We start from the raw sequence: 20,008 nt of genomic DNA on the forward strand, positions 1-20,008 counted from the left end.
ATGTGCGCTGAGTGGGTTCATCAAAAATGTAGTGGTCTGATAGAGTCATTAACCAGTGTGGCAGCTACATTCAAATGTAAGGTGTGCACAGAGGGAGCTGCAGATGGAGGAAATGTTGAGTTGGATCTTGGAGACGGCGTGAAGCTGGAAGGTGTGAAAACATTTTGCTACCTCGGAGACATGCTGAATGGAGAAGGTGGATCAGACTCGGCAACGGTTGCTGGAGTGAGATGTGCATGGAAGAAGTTTCGGGAACTGAGTGGTGTGCTGATGATGAGGGGAGTGTCGTTGAAGCTGAAGGGAAAGGTGTATGCTGCATGTGTGAGAAGTGTTATGATTTATGGGAGCGAGACATGGGTAATGAACGTAGAGCAGCAACGAAGGTTGGAAAGGGTGGAAATGCGAATGGTTCGACGGATGTGCGGAGTATCGTTGAGAGAGAGGAAGACAAATGATGAATTGCGAAAGATGATGGGAATAGAGCCTGTGATTGATGCTGTGAAGAGGAACAGGTTGTGACGGTTTGGTCATGTGTTGAGGAAGGATGAAAGTGACTGGTTGAGAAGAGTGATGGAAATGAATGTAGAAGGAAGTAGAGGATGGGGAAGACCGAGAAAGACTTGGCTGAAGATGGTGGAAGAAGAAATGCGGGCCAGGGGGTTAACAAGGAGAGATGCAGAAAATAGGGCAAAATGGAGAAGATTGTCATGGGGACCGCAAGGCTAACCCCCACTCTAGTAGGGAAAATGGCCTTTAAAATGCATGTTGTTGTATCCTGCTCACAAACAGGCACACTCTGAAACATAACCGGTGAAAGACAGGTGAAAAGATAACCTCCATCGACCTTTCAAACCATCCATCCAAGGTCAAACCTTACAGGGCTTGGGATGTTGGTATACTCCAGATAGCTCTACTGCTTTATATTTTAGGTGAAAGGCTGACGAGTATCATTGTAAATCACGTCTACACAGCTGTTACATTTGTCACGTGATGATGAAAGCTCGTTTCCAGTGGCGATAACGTATACACAACCTGTATACAATTGTCTGGACGAGCACGACAGAGACTTCACAATTATTCTAAGGCCCTTAACAAAATACAAGTTTCAGACATTCACCAATAAATAAGACCCTCTACTTAACCAGATCAATTTTCCCTGAGTTTCCTTGTAAGACTTACCGCGGTTACATGTCGATGCTGTGGTAGGATCTAGTACCATGGTGTGTCAGTCAAGAGTGGCCCAAGCCAATCATAAGCAGATTCATGAGTGAAGACCAGTAATCATAAAATAAAGCAAACAGAACATACAACATAAAGGAAATGATCAACTCACCAAAGGCACAAGCTCACGCTGGTCAACCAAGGTAAACTCAATGACAAAGTAGTAGAAGTGCTTGTAGCAGGTGTTTACGTGCGCCTCAGCGCCCATGGCCAGCACACGGTCAAAGTGGTGGATGTAGACATGGACAAACACACGAAAGAGGCGTGTCAGGATCTTCTTGCAAACCTGCTGGAAGTTCTTTGGAAAAGGCACGCCTGAAATAAGCCACAAAGCAGAAAGGAAGGGTTTGTCAAGTCAAGAAAGCGGGATGCGTCACATTGAACACGGTTTGTAGAATGGAAAATTTTCCCCCAAAATTTACTCTGGGTGTTTACACAATTACAATGGAGGCACAGTTGTTCATCTCCAAGTCATCTGATGCTTCATAAGCTTTCCCAAAGCGGATTCTTTAGGGTTGATAACACTCAAACGTCATCAAGTAAATGACGTCTCAATACTCCATCTGGTGGCAACAATTGAAATGTAGTTTGAATTGCCAGATGGACATTAAAATGAAGCCCAAGGCTGCATTATACACTTATTCAGTGTTCCATCCACTAACAATAATAATAATAATAATATCCTCACTAATATTATCACATCAGGTGTGAAAATAATTATCAGTATTATTTGCTGGAGGTCGGCTTTTCCACAGCTTCCGAACCATGTTCTCAGATACAGGGTGTCTCAAAATACATGGAACCCATGTCACTGCTAATAATTCTGCCAATATTAATGTTCTTGTTCTTTTTTTTCAGATTTGAAGAGAGGAGACCATAACAACTAATAATTATGAATCAAAATGCCTTAGACAAAGGAGGAAAAAATATTTTGCGTCACTACTTATTTGGAGACGAAATCATTCAAAACGGTGCAAGCAAAATTTCGCAGGAAGTTCAACTTCAACAACTATCCCCAGAAAAACCAAATTTATCGTTGGGCACACAAATTTCAAGCCACTGGATCAGTAAACAACCTCAACAAGAAGGCAGAAACACCCAGTTCTGGCAGGAAGCTGACTGCAAGATCTCCTGACAATGTGAATGGGGTGAGACATTCTGTCGGAAGGAGCCCGAAAAAGTCCATCCGAAGACGTAGCCAAGAGTTGGGTCTTTCACGTGCGTCAGTGCAAAGAATCTTGATCAAGGATCTTCAGCTGTACCCATACAATATCCAGATCAAGCATAAACTCACACCAGCTGACATGGCAAAACGTGTTGTGATGTGCCGGTGGTTCGAGAACAAGATCGAAGAGGATCCTGACTTTCTTGATGATGTTTGGTTCAGCGACGAAGCACACTTCTTGCTCTGTGGGCATGTCAATAGCAAGAACAATGTGTTCTGGGGCAGACAAGCCCCAGACGAGGTGCTTCAGAGGCCTTTGCACTCTGTGAAATGCACGGCCTGGGTGGCCATCTCAAAACATGGCATAATTGGACCGTTTTGGTTTGAAGACGCAGACGAGGAGGCAGTCACTGTCACAAAGGAGCGTTACATTGTGGTGCTCAACAAGTTCTGGAGGGGACTTGGGAGACGTCGTGGCATGAATCGAGATGTGCAATGGTTCCAACAAGATGGGGCAACTCCACATACAGCCAACATCACGATTGAGTGGCTGGACCACCGATTCCCTGATCGGCTGATCAGCAGGCGCTGCGTACCCGAGTGGTCTCCGCATTCACCCGATCTGAACCCCCCAGATTTTTATCTCTGGGGGTTCTTGAAGGACCACGTGTATGAGAATCGTCCTCAATCCATTTCTGAACTGAAAGTGGCCATCACCCAGAAAATTTGTGCCATCAGGAAGGAAGAGTGTGTCAGGGTGATTGACAACTTCGCTCGTCGGCTTCAAGTGTGTCTAAGGTGCAAAGGCGGTCATTTGGAACATGTGCTCTAATAAATGTATCCTTTGAGCTAGAGACCTCAAATCTTCAGTTTTTTAATTATCATATCAGCTTCCAGGAAATGTAATCTTTTTTGGAGTTTCTTGTCTGAGTAATAAATTCTTATCATGTTAATGGGTTCCATCTATTTTGAGACACCTGTATGTTCGACGGCTTTCATGTCAGGACTCTGTGGTGGCCAAGCAAGAAACTTCAGCTCACTTTGTTTTCTCCAGGCAGAGGTGGCTCTGGACTTGTGGCAAAAATGCATCGCTGGCATAGTGCTAAGAGAGTTTCTTGTATGCCAGTACCAGGAAACCAGCAGTACCAGTACCAGAAAGGCATTTTGCCAAATGGAACACATTGACTGCAGGAGGATGGTGCAGCCTGCCATACATTCGGAAACATCTCTAGCTAGAAGAGACAAAGTGGGCTCCAGCTTCTTGCCTGAGCACCATAGTTCTGACATGAACTCGGATGTCATTGCACTTACGAGTAGTTTGGAAGCGATCAAAATTCCACATTCTTCTTCCATCGACAATCAAGTAAGAATAGTCGAAACTGGGTTAGGCTATATCTTCTAGTAATGCTTTTTGGCCAAAGATACTTGGTGCCAGCATAATATCACTTGTGATATGATGCAAGTGCCAAGGTGTTGGTCTCTATTATCGTTGGCCAAGAGTAGCTGCTGCAGGGGATGTCCCAACGCACCCGTTTCCCTACACATTCAAAGAACCATCAGTTATACCTGGACTTATTTTTTGCAGCCAAATACCGTGTTAAAGACACAGAACCTCTGCTTGATATCACACTGCCTGAACAATTGCATCATGATGGTGTGTGCCACCCCCCCCCCCTCCACATTTTAATACAAAGTTCATAAATAAAAAGAAACAATCCATGTTCAACCCCCAAATTATGTTGATTTAAACAATTTATGCACATTCTCCTTCACGAGGCTGGTGTTGGCTTAGCGGTTTGGGTGCCGGCTTGGGATCCTAGGATCCTGGGTTCGAATCCCGGTCGATCACTGAATTAACGCCAGGGGGGTTGACTCAGCCTGTCATCCTTCCGAGGTCGGCAAATTGAGTACCAGCTTGCTGGGATGAATGATCACGGTGTGTGCCCCTGGTTTAGAATAGGTACACCGTATCCCTGCGCATCGTAAGAGCGTGACCAAGGGTTGGTGTCAGGAAGGGCATCCGGCCATAAAAACATTGCCTCAAACAGGGAACCATGATTGTCATGGGGCCCACAAGGCTAACCCCTGCTCCAGCAGGGAAAAATGACCTTAAAACGATCATTCATTCATTCATTCATTCTCCTCCACGAGTCTCAAGTACTGAAAAATCACGAACACTGCAATAGCTGTGGTGTAGATAACAATATAATTATAATAATACGTTCTGGTTTGATGACAGCATTTCATCATCCATAAAAAGTCTTGAGAGGTGTTATTTGTGCACAGGTTATTTAATGCTATCTAGCAGTATTGCCAGGACTACAAGCCAATTTCTCTCCAAATGGAATGCCATGACCTCCAAACATGTGAGACCATAGTGGTGATCTATTTATGATGTATGCACTGCATTATGATGGTGGAATTCTTTTAGCTTATTGAATGCCCGATTCAATTAGTATCCGGGTCATCAACCGGGCACTGTCCATCATTCACCAAGGCTTCAATGCTTCAATCCAGGAACTTCTTCGAACGGTAGGTCCACAACCTTAGTTGCATCCGAAGGTCAACCAATCAGGCATCAAGATGCAGAAAGGATGGCAGAAGAGTGTGAAAGAGGAAAAGATTGGGGTGGAGATCTGATTAAGGGAAGGGATGGGATTGTATATATATATATAATTTAGGGTGGTCCTCAAATGTAAACATTAACTTTTCTAAAGTGCTTTTCCATTTTTTTATTACACCTGTAGAGAGAACAAATTGGGTAAAATTTCATTTCATTTTGAAAACTTTTACCACTGTCACATGGCCCCTGCTAATCTGCTAATCAGCACGACACAGAAATTATTTCGGTTTGTTTCAGTTATGATGGCGAGTGCAAGTACTTCAAGAAGAGCAACCAGAAAAAAGAACCATGTGTGGCTGATAGGCTGCCATATTGAAAAACTACCAGAAACTCGGCTCCCATCTTGGCAAGAGATTCTGCAGCGATACTTTAACCTACATCATGCTGAGAAATTGGACATAAGCAGTGCCGCAACAACTGTTGTTCGTGAGACATTATGCATCTGGGAGAAAGCACGGATCCCCACTGCAGATGAGCGGAATATCATTGCAAAACTAGAGAGAAAAGTAGAACAATACAGATCCATCCTGAAAGGAAAGAGCCGGCGATCTATCCCTCAGATAAAGAAAGAAGAGCAGTTTCAAACCGGTCTACGTGACTTATTTGACATTGCTCATGTTGATGTCCTTGATCTGATCAAAATACTAGAGGACCGTGAATTCCTTAAGGCACAACGGGAGCCAGGTCGACGGGGCTTTATGGTTGGTGTTGACAAGGTGCTAGCAGGAAAAGAGGAGCGGACACATCAACGCGACAAGGTGTTGACTGAAAGAGCAGCATGAAAAAGAGAAGCAAGCAGCCCGAGAGGAGACTCTTGAGCTAGCATCATCAACAGACAGCAGTGCTGAAGCCAGTGATCATGACGACTCTGCTGTTCTATCTGCTTCAAAGAGGCAGAGCCGAAAGCGTGCAAGTGGCATTGTTACACCGGACCTAACAGCAGCTCTCGACCGCACCAAGGTTAGCGATCGATCAGCTGTTCACATCTTGTCAGCAGCCGCATCTGCTCTGGGACACGACCCTTCAGAGTTGGCCATCAACCGCACATCAATCAGGAAATCCAGGTGGATCCAACGGAAGACAATTGCAGGTGACATCCAGGCATCCTATGCTCCAAACACAAGTCTGGTGGTTCATTGGGATGGCAAGCTCCTTCCAGACGATGGGACTAAAAAAGTTGATCGCCTTCCTGTCATTGTCAGTGACCCACAAGGAACTGGAAAGCTTCTGGGTGTGCCAAAGCTGCCAGCAGGAACTGGACGAGCAACAGCTGCTGCTGTTATGCAATGCCTCGAAGAATGGCATTTGCAAGACATGGTGGCAGGTATGAGCTTTGACACGACAGCCAGCAACACTGGTTCAGCACTTGGTGCGTGCACTATTTTGTAGCAAAAGCTTGGACGACTACTATTACATTTTGCATGCCGGCATCACATTCTGGAACTAGTGGTAGAGGCAGCAATGGCAGCATTCAAACCATTTCTTGGTCCATCAAAAGGACCTGAGATAGCCGTCTTCAAGCGTTTCCAGTCAAACTGGAATTCCATTGACCAAAGCAAGTTTAAGCCAATGATGCCTGATGACCTGGACTCTGTTGTTTCAGGTGTATTTTTAAGTTGCAAAGAAGATGTCGTTTCATTCTGCATCCAGAAACTGGAATCGGGCCAACTACGAGATGACTACCGTGAACTTCTTGAGTTGACTATTATTCTGTTTGGTGAGCGTCCTCCGAGAGGATTCAGGTTCATGCAGCCAGGAGCCATGCATCGGGCAAGATGGATGGCCCGTGTGATTTATGGAATCAAGATCTACTTGTTCCGTGATCAGTTTCGACTGACCCCAAAGGAACTCACTGGCATAAAACGTTTTACAGCATTTGTTGGAGCAGTGTATACCAAAGCCTGGTTCAGCGCTCCATCTGCCATTGGTGCTCCCGCTGGAGACCTAGCTCTCTTAAAAGCACTCATTTTCTATCCTGATTCAGTGATTGCCGAAGCCACCAGCAAAAAGCTTTCCAATCACTTGTGGTACCTCAGCGAAGAACTGGCAGGACTTACTCTGTTTGACGATAGTGTTGAGCTTGATGTCAAGCGAATGATAGTAGCTGCTCTTAAAGAAGAATGCCAAGAGAATCCTCAACCAGGGTACATGTGGATCTTACAGCAAAAGAAGCCATCGCTGCCATGACTGTTGCAGATTTTGTTACTTCTGCCTCACTGCGAATTTTTACTGCATTCAAAGTCAATACTGACTTCCTAGAAAAGGACCCTGGTGAGTGGGTCGATAACCCATCATTTCAGTCATCACAGCAAGTCTTGCGCGGTATTGCCATTGTCAACGACTTTGCAGAACGTGGTGTAGCATTAATACAGGACTACAATCAAGTCTTGACAAAGGATGAACAGCAGCGCCAGTACCTGTTGCAAGTTGTTGAGTGGCATCGCCATCAGTTCCCCGACGCAAAGAAGATAAGGAGGAAATAATTTACCACAGAACTTATTAATGAGGAATCAATGGTCTGGAGGACTCTTACTCTGTGTGTTTATGATGATTGTCATACATTCTTACTGATTTGGGATTACATCTGAGTGTTAGTTTATTAAAAACAATTTTGTGTGTCGATACTGAAACATTGTAATTTTCAACCCATGTGTGACAGTAGTACATAAAGTCGTATAGAAACCATCTTTCGCACATTTCATTTTTTCACAATAAGGAACAATTTTAGCAACAAGCACCTGAAAAAAGTCCAATTTTAATTTTTGGTGTACATTTGAGGACCACCCTCTATATATATATATATATATATATTTAACCAAAGAAGCACACTGACCCTATGACATGACGCTGAAGTCATGTGCATAAATTATACCTGTAAATAGAAGAAGAACCACCTTTAGAGGCAATTTTTTCCCTACAGAGCAGTGGTTGGCCGTTTTCGGGCACCGTGGTCCCCTTTTTGAAGCAATGTTTTATGGCCAGATGCCCTTCCTGCCACCAACCCTGATAGTCGCCTCTTGCGACAAACACGGATTTACCAGTGACCTGGTACTCAATTTGCCGACCTCGGAAGGATGACAGGCTGAGTCAACCCCCCTGGCGTTAATTCAGCAATCAACCGGGATTTGAACCCAGGATCCCAAGCCGGCACCCTAACCGCTAAGCCAACACCAGGCTCTAAATTATACCTGAATATATGAATGAATGATCGTTTTAAGGCCATTTTCCCCGCTAGAGCGGGGGTTAGCCTTGCGGGCCCCATGATAATCATGGTTCCCTGTTTGAGGCAATGTTTTTATGGCCGGATGACCTTCCTGATGCCAGCCCTTGATCACGCTCTTACGATGCGCAGGGATACGGTGTACATATTCTAAACCGGGGTACACACCAGGATCATTCATCCCAGCAAGCTGGTACTCAATTTGCCGACCTCGGAAGGATGACAGGCTGAGTCAACCCCCCTGGCGTTAATTCAGCGATCGACCGGGATTTGAACCCAGGACCCTTGGATCCCAAGCCGGCACCCTAACCGCTAAGCCAACACCAGGGCTCTAATTTATACCTGCATATATGTTATTATATTCATTCATATATGTTATTATATATACATACATACATACATACACTGTCTATATGTAACATACAGGGAAAGGATTTTCTCTATTGAATTCCTACTACTCTTTCACGATCCCATCCATAGCATGCAGTTATCAACCATTTGCATAGTTGTTAAAAAATAAAGTAAGAACAATGATATGAGCCAAGTACCGGTGTTGGTTGGGAAGATATCTTCATTGTTGATCTGTGCCTCAATCCAGTCCATCAGCAAGCTCATGTAATGTGGTGCAGGCAGGGCCGTGGGCCTTCGGTATAAATGGTCATCCTGCCAGCGGTACTCGTATCTTGGGCCACCTGACATGACGGGACAACTCTGCACCGTACAGAACTCACTCACTGTACCGTAAATGAGGTTCACACGGTTAAAGAAGTCCACCACGTGAACAGCAATCCAGTCATTAGAGTCCTCACCCAAGGGGAGCTGGACAACCGACTTGAGGTCAAGACCCGCATTGAGTGAAGCCTGCGCGCGTTTGTGTAGATCAAAGCGTTGTGTGCCCGGCTCAAACTTGCGTTTTGGACGAAACGTTTTGTCTTTGTTAAAGACTTTATTCAGCTTTGTTGCCATGCTTGCGTCGGTTTAGAGTTTGAACAGTCACTGGTAAATGAGAATTGAAGAGGAGGGTTGCGCAGAACCAACGACGTGCAATCCTCTCTTGGGCGTAATCAAGACGACAAAAGTGGTCACGTTGAAATTGTTCCGTCTGCGCGGAAACTTTCAACAGCCAGTCGAGTTTCATATGATAAATTTTGGCACGGGTGATTCACAAAATGCAGGGAAAAAAACCCAGAAAATAACACGAGGCGTGCAAGATCCTTCACTTGTTTCTGGGGTGCCTAATGGGTTTACCACCTGCCGTACAGAGACATCTTGGCGCCACGCAGGCTCACTCAGCCCCGACGAGGTCTAAACCGACTTCACTTGCAGCGCAGCACCCCTCCACGCAGATACAGCAGCTTCCGTCGTGACCAACTTCAACCCTGGCCGAATCCACATGCCAAAACGCCCACGAGCTCCGGGACGCTGCACAAAAAAAAAACACAAGGGCTGTGATTATGGCTGGAAGAATAAACCGAAAAGTGGGGCTCTTCACTCGCAACACAATTTGCCCTGGGACACAGCCAAGTATAGCAGTTTGGCAGTTGGTGCCAGCAATGATCTAGGCGATAATATCGGACAGCAGTCAACATGTTTTACCGTGTTATCTTTTGCTTCCAACAAAAAACAATGTGACTTAAGCTTCCATAAAAACAACTTAAATACATTAACAATTACAGCATTAATCTTCTCATCTCATCAGAAAAGCAGATGGTAAACAAGTCACTCCTTCTACCGATTCCAAAAATGCAATTATGAATCGAATGACCCTTATCTGGGCGGTTCTTACCTGTTGTTATGTGTGTCAATATTTTATCTGTTTACATGGCAAATAAATTATATAGATATTAAAGAACCTTTGATTGAAAGTGGACAATAAATGGGACTCACAACCAACTTGCACAAGAGTACAACCAACTTGAGGCTCATGATGTCTTCTTCCTCTTTTGTGTGCAGCACATGGCTGCGGGTAGCATTGCCTGCTTGGGCACGGCTCTGCCGCCGAATCGTTTTCCTCTGCAAGTTAGGGCAGGATTTTGGAATTTGTTGAGGGTGCTGGTGATAGCTTGCCTACTCTTCACGAAGGACACTGTGGGATCTTAATGTTCACCAAGTAATGCTGGCAGATTGACGCTCGCAGTTTAACGACCATCTGAGCAAAGATGTCTCACTCTGCCTGTGAAAAACTGGGACGACATCAATTTATAGCTGGTCCAGGATTCAAATCAGACTTAGTCTAGTAGGAAGACTAGGTCCCCCTGCACCCCCCGGAGATATACTTCTAATCAGTGTTTCTAGATTGGAAAAAATGTGTAGAAAATGACTAGCTATGGCCCCAAGCTGAAATAATGTCCCACATACCATTTTTATGCAAATTACTGCTGCCATTATCAAAAAAAGACTAGGTCCCCCTGCACCCCCCGGAGATATACTTCTAATCAGTGTTTCTAGATTGGAAAAAATGTGTAGAAAATGACTAGCTATGGCCCCAAGCTGACAAAATGTCCCACATACCATTTTTATGCAAATTACTGCTGCCATTATCAAAAAAAGACTAGGTCCCCCTGCACCCCCCGGAGATATACTTCTAATCAGTGTTTATAGATTGGAAAAAATGTGTAGAAAATGACTAGCTATGGCCCCAAGCTGAAAAAATGTCCCACATACCATTTGTATGCAAATTACTGCTGCCATTATCAAAAAAAGACTAGGTCCCCCTGCACCCCCCGGAGATATACTGACTGGTGATTGAAATGCGGTGCCTTTTTGTGTTTCAGGTCGAGGTACGTGAACTCCCCACGATCTACAGCCACCAGGAAGAGACTGATACCAGGGTGGTTCTGTACCTCCATCATGCTGCTACCATCGGATACAAGAACGCTGTAGTCAGAACACCGGACACAGACATCCTCCTGATCCTGCTCCACCATGCCCACAACATCAAGCTGACGGTGTACCTGGATACAGGGTCAGGGAAGCATCGCCAACTTGTCAACGTCTCTGAGCTGGCAGAATCCCTGGGAGAGGACTACTGTGCCACTCTCCTGGGGTACTATGTGTTCAGCGGAGAAGACTGCACCAGTGCCTTCAAAGGGAAGGGAAAAGTCGGGCCCTTGAAAAAGCTGGAGAAGAATCCCAGGTTTCACAGGGCATTCGGTGAATTTCACAGGGTATTTAGAAAAATAAAACTTTGTGTTAACGTCTGTGTAGACGGACCTTAATATGAGTCTATTATTTCGTAAAACTGTGATTATTTTGTAAATAAAGCACTAATTAGCATACTAGTATACCATAGACACATGTAATCATGTTATGAATAGTTCTATCATGATCTATGCCCTTCAAAACATGGGTCTAGACACCTTCATTTTTCAATTATCTGCAATATTGGCTGAGATATGTCAAAAATCGTTTTTTTTATAATGGCAGCAGTAATTTGCATAAAAATGGTATGTGGGACATTGTTTCAGCTTGGGGCCATAGCTAGTCATTTTCTACACATTTTTTCCAATCTAGAAACACTGATTAGAAGTATATCTCCGGGGGGGTGCAGGGGGACCTAGTCTTTTTTTGATAATGGCAGCAGTAATTTGCATAAAAATGGTATGTGGGACATTTTTTCAGCTTGGGGCCATAGCTAGTCATTTTCTACACATTGTTTCCAATCTAGAAACACTGATTAGAAGTATATCTCCGGGGGGTGCAGGGGGACCTAGTCTTCCTACTAGACTAACTAGACAGCTGAGAAGCGAGTGTGGGTACATCGAGGATATTCTACAAGCCCTGTCTTGTAATGAAAACCACCAACCACTTCCTGTATGTGCTAAAATTACATGTTGCCTGCTTTCGTTGGCAAGAAGCCGCATGTTACCATCACTTTCGAATACGTAGTGTATAGTTATAGAGTGTATCCTTCCTTTTCATTTTGTGATTATGACATTGGATGTCTCAATGCTACATTATAGTCAAGAGGGCAGAGGCCAACACGACATTGTCAGTGCTATGAAGCATAAAACACTGGAGATGAGAGTTGGGATGACTGACTGGAGATGAGAGTTGGGAATGACTGGAGATGAGAGTTGGGATGACTGACTGGAGATGAGAGTTGGGATGACTGACTGGAGATGAGAGTTGGGATGACTGACTGGAGATGAGAGTTGGGATGACTGACTCGAGATGAGAGTTGGGATGACTGACTGGAGATGAGAGTTGGGAATGACTGGAGATGAGAGTTGGGAATGACTGGAGATGAGAGTTGGGAATGACTGGAGATGAGAGTTGGGAATGACTGGAGATGAGAGTTGGGAATGACTGAAGATGAGAGTTGGGAATGACTGCAGATGATAGTTGGGAATGACTGGAGATGAGAGTTGGGATGAATGACTGGAGATGAGAGTTGGGATGACTGACTGGAGATGAGAGTTGGGATGAATGACTGGAGATGAGAGTTGGGATGAATGACTGGAGATGAGAGTTGGGATGAATGACTGGAGATGAGAGTTGGGATGAATGACTGGAGATGAGATTTGGGATGAATGACTGGAGATGAGAGTTGGGATGAATGACTGGAGATGAGATGACAGGACTGGAGATGAGATGACAGGACTGGAGATGGGATGACAGGACTGGAGATGACAGGACTGGAGATGAGATGACAGGACTGGAGATGAGATGACAGGACTGGAGATGAGATGACAGGACTGGAGATGAGATGACAGGACTGGAGATGAGATGACAGGACTGGAGATGAGATGACAGGACTGGAGATGGGATGACAGGACTGGAGATGGGATGACAGGACTGGAGATGGGATGACAGGACTGGAGATGGGATGACAGGACTGGAGATGGGATGACAGGACTGGAGATTGGATGACAGGACTGGAGATGGGATGACAGGACTGGAGATGGGATGACAGGACTGGAGATGGGATGACAGGACTGGAGATGGGATGACATGATTGGAGATGGGATGACAGGACTGGAGATGGGATGACAGGACTGGAGATGGGATGACAGGACTGGAGATGGGATGACAGGACTGGAGATGGGATGACAGGACTGGAGATGGGATGACAGGACTGGAGATGGGATGACAGGACTGGAGATGGGATGACAGGACTGGAGATGGGATGACAGGACTGGAGATGGGATGACAGGACTGGAGATGGGATGACAGGACTGGAGATGGGATGACAGGACTGGAGATGGGATGACAGGACTGGAGATGGGATGACAGGACTGGAGATGGGATGACAGGACTGGAGATGGGATGACAGGACTGGAGATGGGATGACAGGACTGGAGATGGGATGACAGGACTGGAGATGGGATGACAGGACTGGAGATGGGATGACAGGACTGGAGATGGGATGACAGGACTGGAGATGGGATGACAGGACTGGAGATGGGATGACAGGACTGGAGATGGGATGACAGGACCGGAGATGGAATGACAGGACCGGAGATGGGATGACAGGACCGGAGATGAGATGACAGGACTGGAGATGAGATGACAGGACTGGAGATGAGATGACAGGACTGGAGATGAGATGACAGGACTGGAGATGAGATGACAGGACTGGACATGAGATGACAGGACTGGAGATGAGATGACAGGACTGGAGATGAGATGACAGGACTGGACATGACAGGACTGGAGATGAGACTTGGGAGGAATAACTGGAGATAAGATGACTGGAGATGACAGGACGAGAGACGACTGGACATGAGAGTTGGGATGAATAACTGGAGATGAGATGACTGGAGATGAACGTTAGGTGCACCATTACGATCCTGAGATTAAGAGACGGTCAATGGAGAGCCACCACAAAGGATCATCAGATCCGACTTGGTTCCGTTAGATTTTAAAATTTTCCCAAAATTTAAGGAACACCTTCGTGAATAACATTTTTCTTCCGACGATGATTATCAAGCCCACTGTAAAGCACTGGTTAAGCTAGCAGGACGCAGTTCTACCGTGATGGTATCACAAAACTACTTGAATGTCGGCAGAAATGTGTGGACCTCAGTCGTAATCGTGTTGAGAAATGAATATGCACCATGGTAGGCCAAAGGTTGCTGTTAGTTAATATGTCTGATTCATTCGAATATCTTTACCTATTTTGGAGAAAAACAATAGGATACATTAGCTTTCAACATGCCTTCGTACAATAGTTACAACCTAGATGGGTAGGAACCGATAATTCTCATATAATTTCACTTAACCCTCTCCTTTGGCTACAAGTATTGTTGCTGGCAACCTGGCCAGTTATTTTGTTCATTTTTCTTTTTCGCAAAATAAAATAAACATTTTGGTTGTTCATTTTAGCTTGAGTGGCAGAAGGCGAAGGGTACGGGAGCAGAAACAGCAGAGCATGAAAGTTATAAGGCAGCCAGGAAGGCTGCAAAGAAAGAGGTAGCAAAGGCGCAGGAGGCATGTAGGAAAATGTTCGGAGAACGCTTGGATTCGGAAGAGGGTCAGAAAGCAGTATTCAGGATTGCAAAGCAGATAGCGAAAGAGAGGTGTGATGTGATGGGGGTGAGTTGCTTGAAGGATGAAGTGGGACAAATCGTTGTCGACCCAGATGGAATTAAAGGAAGATGGAAAAGATATATAGAAATGCTGTTGAATACAGAGAATGAATGGGATGGCAACATAGAGAGTAACCCAGTTTTAGGACCGGCAGAGAAGATAACTGAGAAGGAAGTTGAGGAAGCGATAAAAGCAATGAAGGGTAGAAAAGCGGGAGGGCCGACGGGAGTTGTGGGAGATATGTTGAAGGCAGCAGGAAGTTGGGGTGTGAAGAGAATGACAGAGATCTGTAATCTGGTGGTGAAAGAAGGCCGCATTCCAGTGGATTGGGAACTGAGTACCCTCGTCCCTCTATACAAGGGGAAAGGTGACCCTCTGGAGTGTGGCTCGTACCGAGCGATAAAGTTATTGGAGCATGGAATGAAGTTATTGGAAAGGGTGTTGGAGAGGAGGATAAGGAAGAAAGTGAAGATCGACGAAATGCAGTTTGGATTCATGCCAGGAAGAGGAACGACAGACGCGCTTTTCATTGTGAGGCAGTTGCAGGAAAAGTACATGGAGAAGAGGAAGAAGTTGTTTCTTGGGTTTGTTGATCTGGAGAAAGCATTCGATAGGGTACCACGCAAAGTATTGACATGGGCATTGAGGAAGTTATGAGTGGAGGAATGGTTGATCAGAGTAGTGATGGCAATGTACAAAAGAGCGCGCACAGCTGTAAGGATGAAGGACGGGAACAGTGGTGAGTTTGAGGTGAAGGTGGGAGTGCATCAGGGGTCGGTACTAAGTCCATTACTATTTGTAGCTGCGATGGAGGTGCTGGCTCAGAACGTAAAGGAGGGTTTACCGTGGGAGTTGTTGTATGCAGATGATCTGGTGTTGATTGCGGAAAGTATGGATGGACTGAAGGAAAAGATGAACACGTGGAAGGAATGTATGGAGACAAAAGGTCTGAAGGTGAATATCGGAAAGACGAAGGTGATGGCAAGTGGTAAAGCATGTGGTGAGGTGGAAAGAACTGGGAAGTGGCCCTGTGCTGTGTGTAGGAAGGGTGTCGGAGTGAACTCCATTCAATGTACAATGTGCGCTGAGTGGGTTCATCAAAAATGTAGTGGTCTGAGAGGGTCATTAACCAGTGTGGCAGCTACATTCAAATGTAAGGTGTGCACAGAGGGAGCTGCAGATGGAGGAAATGTTGAGTTGGATCTTGGAGACGGCGTGAAGCTGGAAGGTGTGAAAACATTTTGCTACCTCGGAGACATGCTGAATGGAGAAGGTGGATCAGACTCGGCAACGGTTGCTCGAGTGAGATGTGCATGGAAGAAGTTTCGGGAACTGAGTGGCGTGCTGATGATGAGGGGAGTGTCGTTGAAGCTGAAGGGAAAGGTGTATGCTGCATGTGTGAGAAGTGTTATGATTTATGGGAGCGAGACATGGGTAATGAACGTAGAGCAGCAACGAAGGTTGGAAAGGGTGGAAATGCGAATGGTTCGACGGATGTGCGGAGTATCGTTGAGAGAGAGGAAGACAAATGATGAATTGTGAAAGATGATGGGAATAGAGCCTGTGATATATGCTGTGAAGAGGAACAGGTTGAGATGGTTTGGTCATGTGTTGAGGAAGGATGAAAGTGACTGGTTGAGAAGAGTGGTGGAAATGAATGTAGAAGGAAGCAGAGGACGGGGAAGACCGAGAAAGACTTGGCTAAAGATGGTGGAAGAAGAAATGCGGGCAAGGGGGTTAACAAGGAGAGATGCAGAAAATAGGGCAAAATGGAGAAGATTGTCATGGGGACCGCAAGGCTAACCCCCGCTCTAGCAGGGAAAATGGCCTTTAAAATGCATGTTGTTGTTGTATTTTAGCTTTTGTAATCATACATGATCAATGTGTTGTTCTGCAATGAGCAAGTCTGGGCTGACGGGATCACTCACCTTTGAGCTGTCAAGTATGGGTTTGATCTCCGACCAAACTATCGACCGTCATCCTGGTACTTCACACAGGCAAGGGCATTGTATTGTATTCATGCTGTCCTTTAGAGGGAGTGTTTTCAGCTGGCTGCCATGTCTGCAAGAATTCAGTTGTGCCCAGGCAACCCATGATGCATGGTGAAAACATTAGCCATCATATGCATGTCATCTGGCCAAGTGATAAATTCCAGCTCTAATTTATGTGAGAAAAGCATCAGTAGTGCAACTACAACCCAAGAATGATGCAACAACAACAACATGCATTTTAAGGCCATTTTCCCTGCTAGAGCGGGGGTCAGCCTTGCGGTCCCTATGACAATCTTCTCCATTTTGCCCTATTTTCTGCATCTCTCCTTGTTAACCCCCTTGCCTGCATTTCTTCTTCCACCATCTTTAGCCAAGTCTTTCTCGGTCTTCCCCATCCTCTACTTCCTTCTATATTCATTTCCATCACTCTTCTCAACCAGTCACTTTCATCCTTCCTCAACACATAACCAAACCATGTCAACCTGTTCCTCTTCACAGCATCAATCACAGGCTCTATTCCCATCATCTTTCGCAATTCATCATTTGTCTTCCTCTCTCTCAACGATACTCCGCATATCCACCGAACCATTCGCATTTCCACCCTTTCCAGCCTTCGTTGCTGCTCTTCATTCATGACCCATGTCTCGCTCCCATAAATCATAACACTTCTCACACATGCAGCATACACCTTTCCCTTCAGCTTCAACGACACTCCCCTCCTCATCAGCATGCCACTCAGTTCCCGAAACTTCTTCCATGCACATCTCACTCTAGCAACCGTTGCCGAGTCTGATCCACCTTCTCCATTCAGCATGTCTCCGAGATAACAAAATGTTTTCACACCTTCCAGCTTCATGCCGTCTCCAAGATCCAACTCAACATTTCCTCCATCTGCAGCTCCCTCTGTGCACACCTTACATTTGAATGTAGCTGCCACACTGGTTAATGACCCTCTCAGACCACTATCGACCGTCAAGACCGACCAAGTATCGACCAGGAATGATGCAACGAACAAGCAAATTGGTAATCGAATCCCAGTCAAATATGTATTCGCAAGATAGATGTGCAAGGCCATCTGAAATACTAGGTTTGAAAATAACTTCCTCATTATCATGCTTCCTTTTTTTTTTACTCACCATCAAACACTGGCCAGTAACAAGTGATATTTACACATGAAACGAGATAGGATGCACGCCATGGTGTACATGCTGATGATCATTTGTATTTAGGTAGGAGGAATCAAACAGCACAGAGACGATGCGTCACCTCTGAGGTGAGCGGTCTCATCCTGAGTTCGACCATCGACAAAATCTTATCCGACTGAAATATTTATCTGATAAAGTTACAGTAGTTGGTGCTATGGGGGAAACTGGGTGTTATCAAGGTAACTACTGTATTCGCTTGCAATCACGTGGATGTAAAATATGCCTTGGTAACTTTCAGGTACAGTAATTGGTCAAGTACAATGGTCACATAAGACCTTGACAAAGCAGTTGGGCATGTTGGGTTTATAAAACAACAATGAAAGTTAATGAATGGTTAAGTTAATGGGGGTAATGCCAGGTAAGGTTACTAGGTACTGCATCTCCTTTCCCCTTGTTTATTAAGAAAACAAGACCAATAGTCCAACAACGGCATAGCCTGGCTTGTTTGATACTTGTAAAAGAGGATAGTATGACATCAGTGGGGTATACCAGCCGGCAGTTAGCAAATAATGAAAGTATTAATTTTTTTTCCAATAATGTCCACATTCCTGTGCCACCTTCAGTCGAATGTCAGGGATTGACAGCAGGTTCGTGAAGGACTTGGACAAAAAACGTACCCAGTGTGAATGTCAATGGCGAAACTGCAAATGGCGAAACCGCAAATGGGAATCCCTTCCGTCATTTCCTCATTCTGCTTTAAACTCAAATATCTCTATATTTTCATTCTAAACAGCATCATTCATCATTGCAATCACAAATTAACACTATATTATTAATATATAAAAATATAATGTTAAATCACGATTGTATCGAGACACCAAACCAGCAAACCGTCGTCATGCGTTCACTTTTGGATTCAGGAGCAAGGTCCATGTCAATCGCATTTCAAAATCACAATTGTATGGAGGAGGAAGTTCTGAAACCTCCTACCTACCTTACGATACCTGCTGGGACCCCAAAATGTTCCGCAGAAGATTATTATATTTTGTTTTAGTAAAATATGCAACTGTAATCGTTACGAAACGCTGTCCCCTGTCATGTGACCAGATCCCCAGCTCTGATTGGTGGACGTTTGTGAGGGACATACATACATACACCGGATGGACAGACAAATGCTGTTCAAGACTGCATTGCCCTATGGGCTACGCCATAATAAAAATTCCAATCACCATCTCACTTAAAAATGAAGCTGAAAAATAAACTGCTCCATTAGATCAGACACCATTGTTTTTCCACTCAAGCATTGACTGTAGAACAGACGCTAAAGTATAAATGTTTACACTTGCTGAAAATATAAACATGTTTACAGTCAAAATGCATACGTTTTCAATGTCCAACTATTATGTATTATATGTAGGCCATTGAGTTGGATATAGTTCTTGGTTTTTAGCGCTGTTATTTTTTATATTTTAATGTGTGTGTGTGTGCGTGTCGGTGTGCGTGTCATTGTCAGTGTTGATGACTGTATAGCAACTACAGTGTGATGGTGTGATCTTTGTTCCAGCACTCATGAACCGTTTGCTCATCAGATATCGAAGTTCACAACATATAATTACAATAATGGGCCTTTGGACAGCTACTTCGGCACCAAGGAAAGCTTGGCCATTGCCACAACATTAGCCGTCAGCATTACAAGATAGCAACAAGTCAGGGAATTTTCAAATGCAGAGCCTCAACAGAGTATCTGAATTACAGTAGATCTGAGAATGAACGACTGAAATCAGGATACCAACACCGACACACCACTCGCAGGTGCCCGTGCTATCAAAAATGAAACGGATGAATTTGAGCATTGCATTAATGCGCTGTAAAAGTTGCCAAACGTGTATTACCATCAAGAGCTCGTCAAGCCAACAGAAAGCCTAAGTTATAAAAATTCAACGCTCGATTCATTTTGAGGCTTTGAAAACCGAATGACATTTCCTGACAAGGATGATGTATATTGCAGTGAGCAGAGATGTACAACACCGTCAAGAGAGTACACAACGTTAAAACGCCTCTGGGAGGAGAAGCACTAAATGGGCTTTAAGGAAACAGCTCAATACTTTTGAG

The 20,008-nt window shown here is 44.9% G+C and overlaps 2 protein-coding genes across 6 annotated transcripts in view; one reads left to right on the forward strand and one right to left on the reverse strand.

Moving 5' to 3' along the window:
• The window catches only part of LOC137430622 (MOB kinase activator 3B), a 54,889-nt gene that overhangs the window by 30,118 nt on the left and 4,763 nt on the right, over positions 1 to 20,008 (reverse strand). For 2 of the 3 annotated variants that reach the window (XM_068121427.2, XM_068121433.2), the window contains exons 2-3: positions 8,778 to 9,651; positions 1,334 to 1,536 (exon numbers count right to left, since the gene is read on the reverse strand). In XM_068121427.2, the coding sequence (XP_067977528.1) occupies positions 1,334 to 1,536; positions 8,778 to 9,195 (621 nt within the window). In that variant the 5' untranslated portion in view covers positions 9,196 to 9,651. Of the gene's footprint in view, positions 1 to 1,333; positions 1,537 to 8,777; positions 9,652 to 10,116; positions 10,243 to 20,008 lie in introns of all 3 variants that reach the window. The other variant, XM_068121429.2, reaches the window with a different exon arrangement.
• The window catches only part of GCDH (glutaryl-CoA dehydrogenase), a 110,364-nt gene that overhangs the window by 27,500 nt on the left and 62,856 nt on the right, over positions 1 to 20,008 (forward strand). The gene's annotated exons all lie outside the window — the stretch shown is intronic.

This window comes from Myxine glutinosa, chromosome 1 (assembly GCF_964187855.1).
Source record: "Myxine glutinosa chromosome 1, kmMyxGlut1.1, whole genome shotgun sequence".
In the NCBI taxonomy this organism is placed as follows: Eukaryota; Metazoa; Chordata; class Myxini; order Myxiniformes; family Myxinidae; genus Myxine; species Myxine glutinosa.